The sequence below is a fragment of the Heptranchias perlo genome, chromosome 6 (genome assembly GCF_035084215.1).
Source record: "Heptranchias perlo isolate sHepPer1 chromosome 6, sHepPer1.hap1, whole genome shotgun sequence".
Taxonomy (NCBI): domain Eukaryota; kingdom Metazoa; phylum Chordata; class Chondrichthyes; order Hexanchiformes; family Hexanchidae; genus Heptranchias; species Heptranchias perlo.
Genome location: NC_090330.1, coordinates 64,717,781 through 64,740,785, shown reverse-complemented (window position 1 = coordinate 64,740,785; position 23,005 = coordinate 64,717,781). Strand labels below are relative to the sequence as shown.

Below are 23,005 nucleotides of genomic sequence, written 5' to 3'. Positions count from 1 at the left end.
TGAGGAGAAACTTCTTCACTCAGAGGGTAGTAGGTCTGTGGAATTTGCTGCCCCAGGAAGCTGTGGAAGCTACATCATTAAATAAATTTAAAACAGAAATAGACAGTTTCCGAGAAGTAAAGGGAATTAGGGGTTACGGGGAGCGGGCAGGAAATTGGACATGAAGCTGAGTTCGGATCGGTCAAGGCCCTGTGGGTGGTGGAGCGGGCCCAGGGGCTGAGTGGCCGGGTCCTGCTCCTATTTCTTGTGTTCTTTGGATTTGAGGTTAGGATCAGATCAGCCATGATCTTATTGAATGGCGGAGCAGGCTCGAGGGGCCGATTTGCCTCCTCCTGCTCAAAATTCTTATGTTCTTATGTTCTAGGCCTTGCCATCGTTCCTAAAAAGTGTGGTGCCCAGAATTGAGCACATTACTCCAGCAGCAGCCTATGCAGTGTTTTATAAAGGATTAGCATAACTTCCTTGCTTTTGTACTCTATGCCTATATTAATAAAACCAACGATACCATATGCTTTTTTTAAAAAAAAAACAGCCTTCTTAACTTGTCCTGTCATCTTCAAAGATTTGTCTCTCTGTTCCTGCACTCCCTTTAAAATTTTTCGGACTGGAGGGAGGTGTGTGTGGTGTTCCCCAGGGATCAGTACTAAGATCGTTGCTTTTCTTGACATATATTAATGACTTGGGCTGGGGTGCACAGGGCACAATTTCAAAAATTTGCAGATGACACGAAACTTGAAAGTGTTGTGAACAGTGAGGAGGAAAGTGATAGGCTTCAAGGGGATATTGACAGGGCTACGGAGATAGGGCAGGGGGGTGGGACTAGCTGGATTGCTCTTGCATAGAGCCGGCACAGATTCGATGGGCTGAATGGCCTCCTTCCATGCTGTAACCTTTTTATAATTCTATGAAAATTGTGGCATGGGCGGACACGTGGCAGATGAAATTTAACGCAGAAAAATGCGTGGTGATACATTTCGGTAGGAAGAATAAGGAGAGGCAATATAAACTAAAGGGCACAATTCTAAAAGGGGTACAGGAACAGAGAGATCTGGGGGGAGATGTACACAAATCATTGAAGGAGGCAGGGTAGGTTGAGAAAGCGGCTAAAAAAGCATACGGGATCTTGGACTTTACAAACAGCAGAGTACAAAAGCAAGGAAGTCTTGATGAACCTTAATAAAGACTGGTTCGGCCACAACTGGAGTACTGTGTCCAGTTCTGGGCACTGCACTTTCGGAAGGATGTGAAGGCCAGAGAGGGTGCAGAAGAGATTTATTAGAATAATTCCAGGGATGAAGGACTTTAGTTATGTCGATAGACTGGAGAAGCTGGGGTTGTTCTGCTTGGAACAGGTTGAGAGGAGATTTGATAGAGGTGTTCAAAATCATGACAGAGTAGATCGAGAGAAATTGTTCCCATTGGAGGAAGGGTCAAGAACCAGAGGACATAGATTTAAGGTGATTGGCAAAAGAACCAAAGATGATATGAGGAAAAACCTTTTTGCACAGCGAGTGGTTAGGATCTGGAATGCACTGCCAAAGTGGGTGGTGGAGGCAGGTTCAATCACGGCTTTCAAAAGGGAACTGCACAAGTACTTGAAAGGAAAAAATTTACAGGGCTACGGGGATAGGGACGAGCTGGATTGCTCTTGCATAGAGCCGGCACGGACTTGATGGGCCAAATGGCCTCCTTCCATGCTGTAACCTTTTTATAATTCTATGAAAATTGTACCGTTTGGTTTACATTGCCTCTCCTCATTCTTCCTGCCAAAATGTATCACTTCACATTTCATCTGCCATGTGTCTGCCTATTTTACTAGTCTGTCGATGTCCTCCTGAAATCTAATACTATTCTCCACATTGTTTACTACATTTCGTGTCATCTACAAACTTTGAAATTGTATCCTCTATACCCAAATCCAGGTCATTAATATATATCAAAAGGAGCAGTAGTCCTAATAATGACCCCTGGGGAACATTACTATATACTTCTCTCCAGTTTGGAAAACAACTGTTCACCACCACTTTCTGTCTCTTAGCCAACTTTTTTTTTATTCGTTCACGGGATGTGGGCGTCGCTGGCAAGGCTGGCATTTATTGCCCATCCCTAATTGCCGTCGAGAAGGTGGTGGTGAGCCGCCTTCTTGAACCGCTGCAGTCCGTGTGGTGACGGTTCTCCCACAGTGCTGTTAGGAAGGGAGTTCCAGGATTTTGACCCAGCGACAATGAAGGAACGGCGATATATTTCCAAGTCGGGATGGTGTGTGACTTGGAGGGGAACGTGCAGGTGGTGTTGTTCCCATGCGCCTGCTGCCCTTGTCCTTCTAGGTGGTAGAGGTCGCGGGTTTGGGAGGTGCTGTCGAAGAAGCCTTGGCGAGTTGCTGCAGTGCATCCTGTGGATGGTGCACACTGCAGCCACAGTGCGCCGGTGGTGAAGGGAGTGAATGTTTAGGGTGGTGGATGGGGTGCCAATCAAGCGGGCTGCTTTATCTTGGATGGTGTCGAGCTTCTTGAGTGTTGTTGGAGCTGCACTCATCCAGGCAAGTGGAGAGTATTCCATCACACTCCTGACTTGTGCCTTGTAGATGGTGGAAAGGCTTTGGGGAGTCAGGAGGTGAGTCACTCGCCACAGAATACCCAGCCTCTGACCTGCTCTCGTAGCCACGGTATTTATATGGCTGGTCCAGTTAAGTTTCTGGTCAATGGTGACCCCCAGGATGTTGATGGTGGGGGATTCGGCGATGGTAATGCCGTTGAATGTCAAGGGGAGGTGGTTAGACTCTCTCTTGTTGGAGATGGTCATTGCCTGGCACTTGTCTGGCGCGAATGTTACTTGCCACTTATGAGCCCAAGCCTGGATGTTGTCCAGGCCTTGCTGCATGCGGGCTCGGATTGCTTCATTATCTGAGGGGTTGCGAATGGAACTGAACACTGTGCAGTCATCAGCGAACATCCCCATTTCTGACCTCATGATGGAGGGGGGAAGGTCATTGATGAAGCAGCTGAAGATGGTTGGGCCTAGGACACTGCCCTGAGGAACTCCTGCAGCAATGCCCTGGGGCTGAGATGCTTGGCCTCCAACAACCACTACCATCTTCCTTTGTGCTAGGTATGACTCCAGCCACTGGAGAGTTTTCCCCCTGATTCCCATGGACTTCAATTTTACTAGGGCTCCTTGGTGCCACACTCGGTCAAATGCTGCCTTGATGTCAAGGGCAGTCACTCTCACCTCGCCTCTGGAATTCAGCTCTTTTGTCCATGTTTGGACCAAGGCTGTAATGAGGTCTGGAGCAGAGTGGTCCTGGCGGAACCCAAACTGAGCATCGGTGAGCAGGTTATTGGTGAGTAAGTGCCGCTTGATAGCACTGTCGACGACACCTTCCATCACTTTGCTGATGATTGAGAGTAGCCTGATGGGGCGGTAATTGGCCGGATTGGATTTGTCCTGCTTTTTGTGGACAGGACATACCTGGGCAATTTTCCACATTGTCGGGTGGATGCCAGTGTTGTAGCTGTACTGGAACAGCTTGGCTAGAGGCGCAGCTAGTTCTGGAGCACAAGTCTTCAGCACTACAGCTGGGATGTTGTCGGGGCCCATAGCCCTGAATCGAATTGGCCGAAGACTGGCTTCCGTGATGGTGGGGATATCGGGAGGAGGCTGAGATGGATTATCCACTCGGCACTTCTGGCTGAAGATGGTTGCAAACGCTTCAGCCTTGTCTTTTGCACTCACGTGCTGGACTCCGCCATCATTGAGAATGGGGATGTTTGCAGAGCCTCCTCCTCCCGTTAGTTGTTTAATTGTCCACCACCATTCACGACTGGATGTGGCAGGACTGCAGAGCTTTGATCTGATCCGTTGGTTGTGGAATCGCTTAGCTCTGTCGATAGCATGTTGCTTCCGCTGTTTAGCATGCATGTCGTCCTGAGTTGTAGCTTCACCAGGTTGGCACCTCATTTTTCGGTACGCCTGGTGCTGCTCCTGGCATGCTCTTCTACACTCCTCATTGAACCAGGGTTGATCCCCTGGCTTGTTGGTAATGGTAGAGTGAGGAATATGCCGGGCCATGAGGTTACAGATTGTGCTGGAATACAATTCTGCTGCTGCTGATGGCCCACAGCGCCTCATGGATGCCCAGTTTTGAGCTGCTGGATCTGTTCTGAATCTATCCCATTTAGCACGGTGGTAGTGCCACACAACACGTTGGATGGTGTCCTCAGTGCGAAGACGTGATTTCATCTCCACGAGGACTGTGCGGTGGTCACTCCTACCAATACTGTCATGGACAGATGCATTTGCGACAGGTAGATTGGTGAGGACGAGGTCAAGTAAGTTTTTCCCTCGTGTTGGTTCGCTCACCACCTGCCGCAGGCCCAGTCGAGCAGCTATGTCCTTCAGGACTCGGCCAGCTCGGTCAGTAGTGGTGCTACCGAGCCACTCTTGGTGATGGACATTGAAGTCCCCCACCCAGAGTACATTTTGTGCCCTTGCTACCCTCAGTGCTTCCTCCAAGTGGTGTTCAACATGGAGGAGGACTGATTCATCAGCTGAGGGAGGACGGTAGGTGGTAATCAGCAGGAGGTTTCCTTGCCCATGTTTGACCTGATGCCATGAGATTTCATGGGGTCCAGAGTCAATGTTGAGGACTCCCAGGGCCACTCCCTCCTGACTGTATATCACTGTACCGCCACCTCTGGTGGGTCTGTCCTGCCGGTGGGACAGGACATACCCAGGGATGGTGATGGAAGAGTCTGGGACGTTGGCTGAAAGATATGATTCTGTGAGTATGGCTATGTCAGGCTGTTGCTTGACTAGTCTGTGGGACAGCTCTCCCAATTTTGGCACAAGTCCCCAGATGTTAGTAAGGAGGACCTTGCAGGGTCGACTGGGCTTGGTGTTTTTTTGCCGTTGTCGTGTCCGGTGCCTAGTGGAGATGAAGTCCCGTCTTCGCACTGAGGACACCATCCAACGTGTTGTGTGGCACTACCACCGTGCTAAATGGGATAGATTCAGAACGGATCTAGCAGCTCAAGATTGGGCATCCGTGAGGCGCTGTGGGCCATCAGCAGCAGCAGAATTGTATTCCAGCACAATCTGTAACCTCATGGCCCGGCATATTCCTCACTCTACCATTACCAACAAGCCAGGGGATCAACCCTGGTTCAATGAGGAGTGTAGAAGAGCATGCCAGGAGCAGCACCAGGCGTACCTAAAAATGAGGTACCAACCTGGTGAAGCTGCAACTCAGGACTACGTGCATGCTAAACAGCGGAAGCAACATGCTATAGACAGAGCTAAGCGATTCCACAACCAACGGATCAGATCAAAGCTCTGCAGTCCTGCCACATCCAGTCGTGAATGGTGGTGGACAATTAAACAACTAACGGGAGGAGGAGGCTCTGCAAACATCCCCATCCTCAATGATGGCGGAGTCCAGCACGTGAGTGCAAAAGACAAGGCTGAAGCGTTTGCAACCATCTTCAGCCGGAAGTGCCAAGTGGATGATCCATCTCAGCCTCCTCCCGATATCCCCACCATCACGGAAGCCAGTCTTCGGCCAATTCGATTCACTCCATGTGATATCAAGAAACGGCTGAGTGCACTGGATACAGCAAGGGCTATGGGCCCCGACAACATCCCAGCTGTCGTACTGAAGACTTGTGCTCCAGAACTAGCTGCGCCTCTAGCCAAGCTGTTCCAGTACAGTTACAACACTGGCATCTACCCGACAATGTGGAAAATTGCCCAGGTATGTCCTGTCCACAAAAAGCAGGACAAATCCAATCCGGCCAATTACCGCCCCATCAGTCTACTCTCAATCATCAGCAAAGTGATGGAAGGTGTCGTCGACAGTGCTATCAAGCGGCACTTACTCACCAATAACCTGCTCACCGATGCTCAGTTTGGGTTCCGCCAGGACCACTCGGCTCCAGACCTCATTACAGCCTTGGTCCAAACATGGACAAAAGAGCTGAATTCCAGAGGCGAGGTGAGAGTGACTGCCCTTGACATCAAGGCAGCATTTGACCGAGTGTGGCACCAAGGAGCCCTAGTAAAATTGAAGTCCATGGGAATCAGGGGGAAAACTCTCCAGTGGCTGGAGTCATACCTAGCACAAAGGAAGATGGTAGTGGTTGTTGGAGGCCAAGCATCTCAGCCCCAGGGCATTGCTGCAGGAGTTCCTCAGGGCAGTGTCCTAGGCCCAACCATCTTCAGCTGCTTCATCAATGACCTTCCCCCCTCCATCATGAGGTCAGAAATGGGGATGTTCGCTGATGACTGCACAGTGTTCAGTTCCATTCGCAACCCCTCAGATAATGAAGCAATCCGAGCCCGCATGCAGCAAGACCTGGACAACATCGAGGCTTGGGCTGATAAGTGGCAAGTAACATTCGCGCCAGATAAGTGCCAGGCAATGACCACCTCCCCTTGACATTCAACGGCATTGCCATCGCCGAATCCCCCACCATCAACATCCTGGGGGTCACCATTGACCAGAAACTGAACTGGACCAGCCATATAAATACTGTGGCTACGAGAGCAGGTCAGAGGCTGGGTATTCTGCGGCGAGTGACTCACCTCCTGACTCCCCAAAGCCTTTCCACCATCTACAAGGCACAAGTCAGGAGTGTGATGGAATACTCTCCACTTGCTTGGATGAGTGCATCTCCAACAACACTCAAGCAGCTCGACACCATCCAAGATAAAGCAGCCCGCTTGATTGGCACCCCATCCACCACCCTAAACATTCACTCCCTTCACCACCGGCGCACTGTGGCTGCAGTGTGCACCATCCACAGGATGCACTGCAGCAACTCGCCAAGGCTTCTTCGACAGCACCTCCCAAACCCGCGACCTCTACCACCTAGAAGGACAAGAGCAGCAAGCGCATGGGAACAACACCACCTGCACGTTCCCCTCCAAGTCACACACCATCCCGACTTGGAAATATATCGCCGTTCCTTCAATGTCGCTGGGTCAAAATCCTGGAACTCCCTTCCTAACAGCACTGTGGGAGAACCGTCACCACACGGACTGCAGCAGTTCAAGAAGGCGGCTCACCACCACCTTCTCCAGGGCAATTAGGGATGGGCAATAAATGCTGGCCTCGCCAGCGACGCCCACATCCTGTGAACGAATCTTTTTTTTTAAAAAGTACTTCCTCTTTATCAAATTTTAACCTATCTAATATCGCTGCTACCTCCTCCTTCACCGCTACAATGGCAGCATCCTCTTCTCTAGTGAAGACCGATGCAAAGTATTCATTTAGTACCTCAGCCATGCCCTCTGCCTCCACAAGATGATTTCCTCTTTCGTCCCTAAGCATCCCACCCTTCCTTTGACTACCCTTTTACTATTTATATGTTTATAAAAGACTTTTCGGTTCCCTTTTATTTTAGCTGCTAATCTATTCTCATACTCACTCTTTGCCCCTCTTACTTCCTTTCTTCGATCTCCTCTGTACTTTCTGTATTTAGCTTCGTTCTCTATTGTATTATAAACCGTACATTTGTCATGAGCCTCCTTTTTCTGTTTTATTTTAATCTCTGTATCTTTCGTCATCCAGGGAGCTCTAGATTCAGATGCCTTTCCTTTCCCTCTCATGATCACTCATATTGCAAAATATTTCTTTATGGGTATCCAAATGTAAGGGGCCACAAATCCATTATCCGACTTTTTTCTTCCAGTTTACATAGTAGCAGCACTGAAGTCAAAGATAATGGCAGCGGAAAAACGTGGCCACTGTCAATCTGACCTACCAGCAGCTCCATTATTCTTTCTGTTGGTAGTAGTAATAACAACTTGCTTTTATATAGCACATTTATCAAAGAAAAACGTGCTGAGGAACTTCACAGAAGCATAAGGGAAAAATATTGAAGAGGTGAGTTTTAAAGAGGCTCTTAAAGAAGCAGATAGAGGGGAGAGGCAGTGGGTCGAGGGAAAGAATTCCAGAACGTGTGGTCTAGGTGGCTGAAAGCAATGCCGCCAGTGGTGGGACAAGGAGATGTGGGGATGAAGAAGAGACTGGAGTCAAAGCAAAGACGAATTTCAGTGGTGGGGGGGGGGGTGGTGGTGGGGGGTGGTTGTCGGGAGGGTTAGGGTTGCAGCAGGTTAAAAGAAAAGCAGGAGAGGCAAGGCAATGGAGGGATTTAAACACAATGATGAGAATTTTAAATTTGAAGCATTGGGGAACCAAAAGCCAATGTGGGCTAGCAAGGACAAGGGTGATGGGATTGGATATGGAGAGCAGAGCTTCGGATGAATTGAAATTTAGTGAGGATGGAGGGCATTGCCCGGCAGCACAGCATTTAATTAATCAAGTCTGGGATTGACAAAGACAAATGAATGAGGGTTTCAGCATAAGTGGGTTAAGGTAGGGGTGGAGGTAAGTGATTTTACTGGGGTAGAAGACAGCGTTCTTTCTGATGGAGAGGATACAAGGTCAGAAACGCAGTTCAGGATTGAATAGGTCACCGAGGCTGGCAATAATTTGCTTCAACCTCAGACAATGGCAACCAATGTGGTTGACTTTTAACTGCTGTCTGAAATGGATTAGCCAGTCAGTTGTATCAAACTGCTACAAAAAAGGACAAGAATAAAAAAACCGGACAAACCATTTCGCTTCGACCTTAGCATCGAATTCGGACCGACAAAGATACACCCAGCCCAGTCGACCCTGCAACATTCTCCTCACTAACATTTGGGGACTGATGCCAAAGTTGTGAGAGCTGTCACAAAGACTAGTCAAGCAACATTCTGACAGATATGATTCTGTGAGTATGACGATCAGCCAATGTTCCAGATTCCTCCATCACGATCCCTGGGTATGTCCTGTCATACCAGCAGGACAGACTCACCAGAGGTGGGAGCACAGTGGTATACAGTCACGTGGCAGTGGCCCTGGGAGTCCTCAACATTCACTCCGGACCCCATGAAGTCTCATGGTTTCAGGTCAAACATGATTACCATTTGTCACCCTCCCTGAGCTGATAGCTCAGCACTCCTCTATGTTGAAAACCACCTGGAGGAAGCACTGAGGACAGCATGGGAACAGAATGTACTCTGGGTGGGGGATTTCAATGTCCATCTCTAAGAGTGGCTCAGTGGTACCACCATTGACCGAGCCCTGAAGCACATAACTGCCAGACTGGGCTTGCAGCAGGTGGTGAGAGAACCAACACGACAGATAAAGCTTTTTGACCTCATCCTCATCAATCTACCTGTCGCAGATGCATCTGTCCATGTCAGCATTGGTAGGAGTGACCACCGCACAGTCCCTGTGGAGACCAAGTCCTGACTTCACACTGAGGACACCCTCCATCATGTTGTGTGGCACTACCACCGTGCTAAGTGGGATAGATTAAGAACAAATCTAGAAACTCAAAACTGGGCACCCATGAGACGCTGTGGCCCATCAGCAGCTGCAGAACTGTAATCCACCACAACCTGTAACTTCATGGCCAGGCATATCCCTCGCTTCTCAATCACTATCAAGCCAGATGACCAACCCTGGTTTAATGTGGATTGTAGAAGGTCATGCCAAGAGCAGCACCAGGTGCACCTGAAAATGAGATAGCAACCTGGTGAAGTTACAAAACAGGACTATATGCATGCTCAACAGCAGAAGCAGCATGCAAAAGGTAGAGCGAAGCAATCCCACAACCAACGGATCAAATCAAAGTTCGGCAGTCCTTCCACATCCAGTCATGAATGATGGTGGACAATTAAGCAACTAAAGGGAGGAGGAGGCTCCATGAATATCGCCATCCTCAACGATGGCAGAACCCAGCACCTAAGTGCAAAAGTCAAGACTAAAACGTTTACAACCATCTCCAGCCAGAAATGCTGAGTGGATGATTCTTCTCGGCTTCTTTCTGAGTTCCCCACCATCACAGATGCCAGTCTTCAGCCAATTCAATTCACTCCACATGATACCAAGAAACGACTGAGCGTAATGGCCACAACAAAGGCAACGGGTCCCTACAACATCCTGGCTGAAGCGCTGAAGACCTGTGCACTAGAACTAGCCATGCCTCTTGTCAAGCTGTTCCAGTACAGCACTGGTATCTATTCAACAATGTGGAAAAATGTCCAGATATGTCCTGTCAACAAAAAGCAGGACAAATCTAACCCGGCCAATTGTGGTCCTGTCAGCCTACTCTTAATCATCAGTAAAGTGGTGGAAGGAGTAGTCAACAGTGCTACAAAGTGGCACTTACTCACCAATAACCTGCTCACCAATGCTCAGTTTGGGTTCCGCCGGGACCATTTGGTTCCAGAACTCATTACAGTCTTGGTCTAAATGAGGACAAAAGAGCTGAAATCCAGAGGTGAAGTGAGAGTGATCGAGTTCAGCACCAAGGAGCCCCAGTAGAATTGAAGTCAAAAGGGATCGGGGGAAAATTCACCAGGGGCTGGAGACATAACTGGCATAAACAAAAATGGTTGCGGTTGTTGGAGCCTAATCATCTCAGCCCCAGGACATCACAGCAGATGTTCCTCGGGGGAGCATCCCCTGGGCCTAACTATCTTCAGCTGCTTCATCAATGACCTTCCCTGCATCATAAGATCAAGCAGGGCTGTTCACTGATGATTGCACTGTTCAATTCCTCAGATTTTCAAGCAGTCCATGCCCCCATGCAGCAAGACCTGGACAACATCCAGGCTTGGGCGGACAAATGGCAACTCACATTCGCACCACACAATTGCCAGGCAATGACCATCTTCAACAAGAAAGAGTCCAACCACCTCCCCCTGACATTCAATGGTAATACCATCGCTGAATCCCCCACCATCAACATCCTGCAGTCACCAGTGGCTGGAAACTCAACTGGACCAGCCAAACAAATGTCGTGGCTACTAGAGCAGGTCAGAGGCTGGGTATTCTGCAGTGAATGGCTCACCTCATGACTCCACAAAATCTCTCCACTTCCTACAAGGCACATGTCAGGAGTGTGAGGGAATACTCTCCACTTGCCTGGATGGGTGCTGCTGCAACAGCTCTCAAGAGCCTCAACACCATCCAGGATAAAGTAGTCCGTTTGTTCGGCAACCTATCTACCACCACAATTGGCAATTAGAATAGGCCTTGGTGAGACCGCAACTGGAGTATTGCGTACAATTTTCATCTCCTTATCTAAGAAAGGATATATTTGCCATAGAGGGAGTGCAACGAAGGTTCACCAGACTGATTCCTGGGATGACAGGATTGTCATATGAGGAGAGACTGAGTCGACTAGGCCTGTATTCTCTAAAGTTTAGACGAATGAGACGTGATCTCATTGAAACATACAAAATTCTTGCAGGGCTTGACAGGGTAATGCAAGAAGGATGTTTCCCAAGGCTGGGGAATCTAGAACCAGGGGTCACAGTCTCAGAATAAGGGGTAGCCCATTTAGGACTGAGATGAGGAGAAATTTCTTCACTCAGAGGGTGGTGAATCTTTACAATTCTCCACCCAAGGGCTGTGGAGGCTCAGTCATTGAGTACATTCAAAACAGAGATCGATAGATTTCTAGATATTAAAGGCATCAAGGGATATGGGGATGGTGCAGGAAAATGGCATTGAGGTAGAAGATCAGCCATGATCTTGTTGAATGGCAGAGCAGTCTCGTGGGGCCAGGTGGCCTACTTCTCTCTACTACTAACTGCCACCTTGAACCCGTCTCCCCCGCCCACTCTAGCATCATCTCGAACACCAAGGGCAAGGAGCTCAGATTTCTTCATCAAGAAAAACATTCATCGGCTGCTTCTGCTGCTTCCCCTGCTCCCGCTTCTCCTTGCCAACCAAACCAAAGCTCTTCCCCACCCCCCCAAATCCAGCTTTGAACCCCCATCTCTCTCGAGTTTCATTCCCATTTCCTCCATGCCCTCTTCAAGCTCATCTTGTCAAAGAGACCTACCTCATGCCCCCTCAACCCAATGCCCATGAAACTCCTGAATACCCAATTTCCTTTCCCAGCCCCTATCCTTGCTGACATTGCAAATTCCTCTCCTCAGGCACTGTGCCCATCTCTTTCAAAGCTGTTACTATCACCCTCCTACCCTGTCGCCCCAATAACTACCATCTCCTTTCCTCTTAAGTCCTTTCATTATACTTTTGCCTCCCAAATCTATACTCATTTCTCCTGCAACTCCTGTCTGAATCCCTCCAATCAGATTTCCACTTCCACAGCTCTAACCAAAATCACATTTTGTGACTTTGGTGCTTATCCTTTTTCATGCTCCTCAACCTCTCTGCACCTTCAACATGATCAACCATACAATCCTTCTCCAAGCCTCTTCTCCGTTATCCAGCTTGTAGGACTGTCTTTGTTTTGTTCCACACTTTTCTACCCATCTTAGCCAGAACATCTCTAGAAATGTTTTCTCTTCCCACCCTCACATCCTCAACTCTGGAGACACCAAAGGATTCATCCTTGCACCCTTACTCTTCCTCATTTAAATGCTGCTCCTTGGCAACATCATCCGTATACGCGGGGGTCAGCTTCCACATGTATGCCAGTGATACCCAGCTCTATTTCTCCATTACCTCTCTCAACCCCTCCACTGCCTTTATTCTATCAGAATACTCATCTTGATGTCTAGTCTGAAATGAGCCCTAATTTCCACCAGCCAAACTTTGGGAAGACTAAAGCTATTGTCTTTGGCCCTCAGCACAAACTCTGTACCCCATGCTACCACTCCATTCTTTCCCTGGCCACTGTCTCAGGCTGAACCAGATTGCTTGCAGCCTCAGTGTCCTGTCTGATCTTGAGCTGAGCTTATGAAGCCATATCTTCTCCATCACAAAGACCACCAACGTCTATCTCTGAAACATCACCCGCCTCCGTCCCTACCTCAGCCCATCTGGTGCTCAAACCCTCATATGTCACTTCGTTACTTCCAGACTTAATTACTTCAATGCTGTACTGGCTGGTCTGTCATCCTCCACAAAATTCAACTCATCCCAAGCTCGACCACCATTATTTTATCCTGCAACAAGTTTTGCTTGCCCATCACACCCATCCTTACAAGCTGTTTATTAGCTCCCAGTCCCCTTAAGCCTTAAATTTAAAATTTTAATTCTAATTACATCCTTCCATGATCTTGCCTCTCTATCTCTAGTAGCACTCCAACTCCCATCACAAACTAAACTCTCTGATTCTGGCCTCTTCTTAACCGCTTCATTGGCAGCCGTGCCTTCAGTTGCCTCGGCCCCATGCTCTGGAATTTCCTCCCAAAATCCCTCCACATTCCCTTCTTTCTTTAAGATTCTTCTTAAAACTCACCTAAACCAAGTTTTTGGTCACCCCTCCTAATCTCTCCTTCATTGGCTTGGTATCCATTTCATCCTCACAGCTCTGTGAAATGCCGTGGGACATCTTACAACATTAAAAACACGACATAAATGCAAGCTGTTGTTATCCTTGTAACACAGTGCTACATAACTATGGTGGACAGCAATGCCAATTAAAATTTCTGAAGGGCTGTCAGGGCTATTTACAAAAGCAAAGTTCCACAACACCATTAGCACTCACATTTAACACAGCGTGAAGCCCAAAGTCATTTCATAAGGGGGAATGGCAATGGGAGAAACACACACCAAGCAGAATCTAGGAGAGGTTTTGATAAGCTTTCAAAGGTGTAAAAAGATGTGGCAAGTCATTGGAGTGTCAGCCTAGATTATGTGCTCAAGTCCCTTGTGGGGCATGAACCTATAACCCTCTGACTCAGAGGTGAGCTTGCTGCCAACTGAGCCAAGCTGATATAACCATCGTCACAATATAGTTGTCAAGCACAAACCAATTGGTATACAATGTAATTACACTGAAATCTGAATTAACTTTTATTTCCATTCCTTGTCAATAAAATTGTGTCACAACTGACAGGTTGCCAGTTTTCAATGGAATGCTGCATCAACTACTGTAGGCACAGTATTCCTCATTCTTTGGATGTTACTGACTGTATCTATTTAACAAATAAATACATCATAATCCAAACCAAAAGGATAATAGGGTAAGGAAAAAAACATTGGAACAATCCAAGTGCAGAACAAGGAAGCCTTTTTTCAAAAAAAAATTGAACTACAATGAAAGAATGAGAATGAAAACTATAGAAATAAAAATAGCCACTCAGTCCATCCAATGCACAGGTATGGTTTGTAATTAATATTCTTCATGCAAATTCATTATGTCAAAGCAATTTTGCTATAATAGTGGAAACAACAGAAATGCGAAAGTGTATGACTTACTCTGCAGCACCAGAGTACTTGCCAGGGTTATTTATCAAATGAAGACAATGATACTTCATAAAAGCATGTAAACTATTCTATTTAGCTGTCTCACCAATAACATCATGAGTTACCCTTGGCACATGATGCAGCTACGACATGAATAGGATGAAATTCAACTTTTCTTGGTGGAACACAAGTTAAACACTAACAAGATATACTGTGCTACCCAGTAAACTCTGCATAGCAATAGGTTTCAGTCAGTAATCAAATTAAACAAAACACTACCGAAGTTGAGAAATGTGCTCGGCTCTGATCTCAGAAAGCATGAATGTTCTGCAAAAAGTTTGCAAGGAAGCATGCTGTGGGCAAATAAAATTTCAGCACATTGACTTCCAAATAAAAATTTTGGAAGGGATCTTACAACTGTTGTAGTCAAATGACAAAGAATATCATGTGAAGCTAACACATTTTTCTTAGCAACCGAAATAAGAACAGCATAACTGTCTTAAAAGAAAGAAATGCAAGGCTGTCATTACAAGCACTGGTCTCTGACCAGTCAAGTTCAAAGCTCTCTGGCAGTCCTGGGTTCCAATGTTGGCTCCATCTCGAAACCTGTATAACAAAGTTGTTACTGCATGTGCAGAGCTCCACTCACTGGCCAGTCAGATTCTGTTACAAGAGAACTGATGGGAAAGTCAGCTCTCTTGTAACATTTAAAACACTGAAATTTTGGTTTAAAATGTTTCTACGTTTCCAGTCTGGAGTTACACTGCAGTTTCAAAACACACACTTCCTGGAGGCACCTTTTGGTTTTCAAATGTTTCAGAGTCAGATCTCTGACTCGATTCCAGTGTTTACTTACTTTCTACATTGATATAAAAGCAGCATTTTGGTGAGGTTATAAAATAACAGCTTAAATGATTGTGGCAAGAGTTTGTGCTAACGAGTCAAAGCCTAGGTAGGCATCATTGAATGTGCAAATATTTTAAATTAGTCAGGCACTATCATGCATCTGGCTATCAAGACACAACTAAATTTCTAGTCGGTGATAAGACAACCATTTCATATTGTGAACCCTTCATGAGCTGAGCGATAAACACTGAACACGAAAGGATTCATTATCCTAGCACGAGTTTACAAATCTTTTTTATTCAGCATTTTAAGGTTTTCAAGGAGATGTTTTCTTTGAAAGAATCATAGAAAATCCATAGAAAATTTACAGCACAGAAGGAGGCCATTCGGCCATCGTGTCCACGCCAGCTAAGAAACGAGCCACCCAGTCTAATCCCACTTTCCCACATTTGGTCCGTAGCCCTGCAGGTCACGGCTCTTCAGGTGCACATCCAGGTATTTTTTAAATGAGTTGAGGGTTTCTGCCTCTTCCACCCTCTCAGGCAGTGAGTCCCAGACCCCCACCACTCTCTGGGTGAAAAATGTTTTCCCCATTTCCACTCTAATCCTTCTACCAATCACTTTAAATCTATGCCCCCTGGTTATTGACCCCTCCACAAAGGGAAATAGATCCTTCCTATTCGTTCAATCTAAGCCCCTCATAATTTCGTACCCCTCAAATCAAATCACCCATCAGACTCCTCTGTTCCAAGGAAAACAACCCCAGCCTATCCAATCTGTCATCATAGCTAAAATTCTCCAGTCCTGGCAACATCCTCGTAAATCTCCTCTGCACCCTCTCTGGTGCAATTACATCCTTACTGTAATGTGGTGACCAGAACTGTGCGCAGGACTCAAGCTGTGGCCTAACTAGTGTTTTATACAGTTCCAGCATAACATCCCTGCTTTCATATTCTATGCCTCAGCTAATAAAGGAAAGCATTCCATATGCCTTCTTAACCACCTTATCTCCCTGTCCACTCCAAGTTCCCTCACTTCATCTACACTTCTCAGTAACCTGCCATTTATTGTGTATTCCCTTGCCTTGTTTGCTTTCCCCAAATGCATCACCTCACACTTCTCCGGATTGAACTCCATTTGCCACTTTTCTGCCCATCTGACCAGTCCACTGATATCTTCCTGCAGTCTACAGCTTTCCTCCTCACTATCAACCACACAGCCTATCTTTGTATCATCCGCAAATTTCTTAATCATGCCCCTACATTTAAGTCCAAATTGTTAATGTATACCACAAAAAGCAAAGGACCTAGTACCGAGCCCTGCGGCACCCCACTGGAAACAGCCTCCCAGTTGCAAAAACACCCGTCGACCATTACCCTTTGCTTCCTGCCACTGAGCCAATTTTAGATCCAATTTGCCACATTCCCTTGGATCCCATGGGCCTTTACTTTTTCGACCAATCTGCCATGTGGGACTTTGTCAAAAGTCTTGCTAAAATCCATGTGGACTACATCAATTGCACGACCCTCATCAATTCTCCTTGTCACCTCCTCGAAAAATTCAATCACGTTAGTCAGACACGACCTCCCCTTAACAAATTCGTGCTGACTGTCCTTGATTAGTCCGTGCCTTTCTGAGTGAAAGTTTATCCTGTCCCTCAGAATTGATTCCAATAATTCGCCCACTGGCTGACTGGCCTGCAATTACTCTGTCCATCTTTCGCTCCCTTTTTAAACAATGGTACAATGTTAGCAGTCCTCCAATCCTCCTGCACTATGCCTGTATCCAGTGAAGTTTGGAAAATGATTGTTAAAGCCTCCGCTATTTCCTCCCTGGCTTCTTTTAACAGCCTGGGATACATTTCATCCAGCCCTGGTGATTTATCCACTTTTAAAGATGCTAATTCCCTTAATACTTCCTCTCTCACTATGTTTATCCCATTCAATAATTCACACTCCTCCTCCATAACTTCAATCCCTGCATCATCCCTCTCCTTTGTGAAGACAGATGCAAAGAATTCATTAAGAACCATACCCACATCTTCCATCTCCCATCTCCACACATAGTTTACCTTTTTGGTCTCTAATAGGCCTCACTCTTTCCTTAGTAATCCTCTTGCTCTTAATGTATTTATGAAACATCTTTAGGTTGTCTTTGATTTTACCTGCTAATATTTTTTCATGCCTTCTCTTTGATACCAATAATAAATCCAAAACTAAAGGAATGTTGACCAAAAATGGTTGGAGCTCCTAAAAGTGAAGCCAGCAAATGGTCAGAGTGAGAAGCCCATTTCTGGCCCTTCATATGAAGCCAAACAATGGGACTGAGCAAAATGGAAGAAAGCAATTTCTACTTTCAACTAATACTAGATGACAATGTCAGCACATTCTGCCCTGGCATCTCTTGCTAACAACTAGCAGGCATGTGCAGAGCTCCACTCACCAGCCAGTTAGATTCTGTTAGAAGAGAGCTGATGGGAGAGTTGGTTCTCTTGTAACATTAAAAACACTGGAATTTTAGTTTAAAATGTTACTAGTTTCCAGGCTGGTTGCTAGGCATTGTGTGCCTACTCAATGGCACTATGTCAAGTCAATGTGGAATTCTGCAATTGGTCTCGCACATCAGCGCTGTGGCTAACTTAGTCCCATTACCTTCAGACTGCCCAGGATTTTAAGAGCAGTCTTCCAATAACACAGGAGATAACGTAAAATCCAGGAAAGGTTGAGATAGATAAGGCTTTGTTGTATTTCAGTGGCAAAAGGAGCAGGAATAAATAAAATAAACCAATTAATACCAATCATTTTTTTAAACATATCAGTAAGTTAAAGATTGAAGATGGCAATGAAGAAAAAATTAGAGATGCCCAAGTGAGGCAATTTACATATTTGGCTCAAAAAGAAAGTCAAGGGAAACGCCCCAAAGTTTTGAAAAGTCTTACTTCTCATGATGCTTGAAGGGTGTAGAATAAAGAACAACTAGCTTTTTGGAATGAAAATTAACAAGCATTTTCAGCTCAGCAGTACCAATTGATGAAATTGAATCAAATGAATCTGCAACAGTTCATGCAAAGTCATGATCAGGGCAACTTTGCAGCTATATCACAACAGGTGAATGGTTTCCACATTGTTAGATCAACTGTTACTACGTGATTTTATAAGAACAACTATCTGGTCTATAAAATGGTAAATGTGTATCTGGTGAGCATTACAGTAAGAATCCACAGTACCTAGGTGAGGAAATGGATGAATTGGCTCACAACAAAAAACAATGTAACAGTGGAACATGTAAATTAAGACATGGAAAATCAGGCATTGCGGCCCACAATTTTCCGATCAGTGCTCACGAGACGCACCACCCAGCTCCAGAAACACTCAACTGCAGAATCAACTGGGAATTTAAATTCTCCTTTCAAGTTCTAAATTGATACATTCATCATGACATGATACTGCAAAGTAGTATGCTGAAGCATCATTTAGTAAACAATTAGCATTCGAGACTCATGTATGCCATATCTAGTAGTGTATTCACGACTCTTAACAAACCTGTAATTGAACAGGGGTGGCATGTAGACCTTCCACAATAGGGTAGAATCTTTCCCAGTTCCTTAGTTCTCCTGCCATGGTTATGGCTTCTAAAATCTTTTCAAGGCTAAAAAAAGAATTCATCACCTGTCAGTGTCAAACTGAAAAAGATAAATTGAATGCAGCAGCATATGTCAATTGTAGATGATAGTTGAATGAACTTTTCATCCTGCACATCTAATTTGCAACCTCATATTCAGCAACTAGTACATTTTCATTATACACAGCAAATGCAAGTGTTGTTTATTATACACAGCAAAGCCTAACAGTTTTTGTGGCAATGTAAACAATGTAAAACACGTTTAATTAAACTACTTAATTATCCCCAATAAAGTTCTGACTAAGTTTAGAACTTATGTCATCAAACTGAAGGAAATAAATGGTCAAAACTTCTCATTAAATCCTTCTAGTTCGCAGAAACCAAATTATTGTAATAAAAAGGAGGAAAATGTAGGGGGAAACAAGCACAAGATATTCCTGATTGTGATCTTCATGTTCTTCTCCAATCAGTCTTCCTTTCCGCAGGGTGGAAATTCACTTGATAGGCAGCAGAGAGCTCCACTTGGAATCCAGTTCATTGGCATCCAGACTGGTTCTCAATTTTGCTTGCTCATACACCTTCCAATCTGCATCCAGGGCAGGCCTTGAAGCAATCTGCAGAATTTTCAGAGAACCTACTCATTGATGTCGGTGATTGCAAAGAATGGGTGATGAAGGAAAAGAGGGAACGCCAGATTATTGTGCAGAATATTTTGGGGGGGTCGGGGAAACAGCAGAAGTCGTGGTCCACGTAGGAGCCAATGATATCGGAAGGAAAAGGGTTGAGGTCCCACAGTCAAGAGTTTCAGGAGCTCGGGAGGAAGTTAAAAAGCAGGACCTTGAAAGGTGGTACTCTCCGGATTACTCCCAGTGCCACTCACCAGTGAGTATAGGAATAGTAGGATAAGACAGATTAATGTGTGGCTGGAGAAATTGTGCAGGAGGGAGGGCTTCAGATTCCTGGGACACTGGGACCAGTTCTGGGGCAGGAGGGATCTGTTCAAGATGGACGGGTTGCACCTCATCAGAGCTGGGACCAATGTCCTCACGTGGTGGGGGTTAACTAGTGCTGTGGGGGAGGGTTTGAACTAATTTGTCAGGGGGTTGGGCACCAGGATGAAACATTAGAGAGGAGAAACAAGGTGCACAGAGGACTGGGACAAGTAACACTAAAGTGAAGAATAGTTTAGAAATAGGAGGGATCAGACAGGGGCAAATGCGAGGCAATCTAAGATGAGTTTAGAGTGCATGTAAATGCACATAGGGGGTTAAATAAGATTGGTGAGCTCAAGTCGTCACATTGGACTATGATGTAGTGGCAATATCAGAGACCTGGCTCAAAGCAGGGCAGGATTGGGTAATTAATAAGAACATAAGAAATAAGAGCAGGAGTAGTCCATACGGCCTCTCGAGCCTGCTCAGCCATTCAAAAAGATCATGGTTGATCTCTGACCTCAACTTTACTTTCCCGCCCGATCACCATATCCCTTGATTCCCCCTCGAGTCCAAAAATCTATCTATCTCAGCCTTGAAGTTATTCTACGACTCATCATCCACAGACCTCTGGAAGAGAGAATTCCAAAGATTCACAACCCTCTGAGTGAAGAAATTTCTCCTCATCTCAGTCTTAAATGGCCGACCACTTATCCTGAGACTGTGCCCTCTAGTTCTAGAATCTCCAGCCAAGGGAAACAACCTCTCAGCATCTACCCTGTCAAGCCCTCTCAGAACCTTAAATATTTCAAAGAGATTACCACTCATTCTTCCAAACTCAAAGAGTACAGACCAATTCTGCTTAATCCCACCTCATAGGACAACCCTCTCATCCCAGGAATCAATCAAGTGAACCCTCATTGCACCGCCTCTAGGGCAAGTATATCCTTCCTTAGATGAGAAGACCAAAACTGTACACTGTACTTAGGTGAGCTCTCACCAAAGCCCTGCACAACTGTAGTATGACTTCCTTCCTCTTGTACTCCAACCCTCTTGCAATAAAAGCCAACATACATTTGCCTTCCTACTGCTTGCGGTACCTGAGTGCTAACTTTTTGTGTTTCTTGTACGAGGAGCCCCAAATCTCTCTGAACACCAACATTTAATAGTTTCTCACCATTTAAAAAATATTCTGTTTTTCTATCCTTCCGACCAAAGTGAATAACCTCACATTTCCCCACATTATACTCCATCTGCCACCTTCTTGCCCACTCACCTAACCTGCCATTATCCCATAACAGACTCTCTGTATCCTCCCCACAGCTTACATTCCCACGTGGCTTTGTATCGTCAGCAAACTTGGATACATTACATTCGGTCCCTTCATCTAAATCATTAATGTAGGTTGTAAATAGCTGGGGCCCAAGCACTGATCCTTGCGGCACTCCACTAGTTACAGCCTGCCAACCTGAAAATGACCCATCTATCACTACTCTTTGTTTTCTGTCCGTTATCCAAACCTCTACGCGTGCTAATATATTAACGCCCAAACCCATGAGCCCTTACCTTGTGTAACAACCTTATATGTGGCATCTTATCGAATGCCTTCTGAAAATCTAAATATACTACATCCACTGGTTCCCCTTTATCTACCCTGCTAGTTACATCCTCAAAAAACTAATAAATTTGTCTAACACCATTTCCCTTTTATAAAACCATGTTGACACTGCCTAATCAGATTATGATTTCCTAAGCGCCCTGTCACCACTTCCTTAATAATGGATTTCAGCATTTTCCAGATGACTGATGTCAGGCTAACTGGCTCCCTGTTTTCTCTCACCCTCCTTTCTTGAATAGCGGCTATTCAATGGCTAATATTCCTGGCTACAAGGAAAGATAGGGAAGGAAAGAAAGAAAGGAGGGGGATGGCAGTATTGATCAAAGAAACTATTACAGCACTGGAAAGGGATGATGCAGTTGAGGGGTCAAAGACAGAAACTATATGGTTAAAAGTAAGGAACAATAGAGGAGCTATTATGCTATTCGGTGTATACGATAGACCACCAAATAGTGGGAAGGAGACAGAGGAGCAAATTTGCAGGTAAATTACAGAAAGATGCAATAACAATATTGTGATAATGGGAGACATCAATTATTCCAATATAAGGATAGTAACGGTGCAAAGGGCAAAGAGGGGGAGGAATTCCTGAAACATGTACAAGTGAACTTTCTTGAACAGTGTGTTTCCAGCCCAACGTGGAAGGAAGCAGTGCTGGATCTACCTCTGGAGACTGAAGTGGGGCAAGTGAAGCATGTTTCAGTGGGGGAGCATTTGGGGAAGAGTGATCATAATATCTTTAGATTTAGAATAGTTCTGGAAAAAGACAAGGAACAATAAAGCATAAAAGTACTTAGCTGGAAGAAGGCATATTTCGGTAAGTAAAAAAAGGGATCATGCCCAGATGGACTGGAATCACAAAACAGTGGGCCAAACACCCACTGAACAATGGGAGGCCTTCATGGAGGAGATGGTTCGGGTACAGAGTAGACACATTCTCAGGAGGGGGAAAGGAAGGGTATCCAAAACTAGAGCTGCCTGGATGACTAAGGATATAGAGATTAAAATGAAACAGAAAAAGGAGGCTTATGACAAATGTAAAGTTCATAATACAGTACAGAACCAAGCTGAATACAGAAAGTGCAGGGGAGAACCAAAACAACGAATAAGAGACGCGAAGGGAGAGCATGAAAACAGATTGGTAGCTAACATAAAAGGGAACCCTTTATAAACATATAAATAGTAAAAGGGTAATCAAAGAAAGGGTGGGGCCGATTAGGCACAAAAAAAAGATCTTCTTGTGGAGGCAGACGGTATGGCTGAGGGACTAAATGAATACTTTGCATCGGTCATCACTGGAGAAGAGGATGCTGCCAATATAGTAGTAAAAGAGGAGGCAGTAGCGATATTGTTTAGGATAAAAATAAAGAGGAAGTACTTAAAAAGTTGGCAGTACTCAGAGTAAAAAAGTCACCCAGTCCAAATGGGATGCATCCTCGGTTACTGAGGGAAGTAAGGGTGGACATTGCTGAGGCTCTGGCCACAATCTTCCAATCCTCCTTAGACGGTGCCAGAGGACAGCAAATGTTTCACCCCTGTTCCAAGGGGAGAGGGATAAACCCAGCAATTACAGGCCAGTCAACCTAACATCGGTGGTGGAAAAACTTTTAGAGGCAATAATCAGAAACAAAATTAACTGTTACTTGGAAAAGTATGGGCTAATAAGTGAAAGTTAGCACGGATTTGTTGAAGGAAAATCGTGTTTGACTAACTTGATTGAGTTTTTTGATGACGTAATGGAGAGGGTTGACGATGGTAGTGTGGTTG

General features: G+C 45.5%; 1 protein-coding gene across 1 annotated transcript in view; it reads right to left on the bottom strand.

Moving 5' to 3' along the window:
- The window catches only part of LOC137323053 (protein diaphanous homolog 3-like), a 796,634-nt gene that overhangs the window by 494,710 nt on the left and 278,919 nt on the right, over positions 1-23,005 (bottom strand). The window contains exon 9 of the mRNA XM_067986438.1: positions 18,610-18,715. Within this exon, the coding sequence (XP_067842539.1) occupies positions 18,610-18,715 (106 nt within the window). The remainder of the gene's footprint in view (positions 1-18,609; positions 18,716-23,005) is intronic.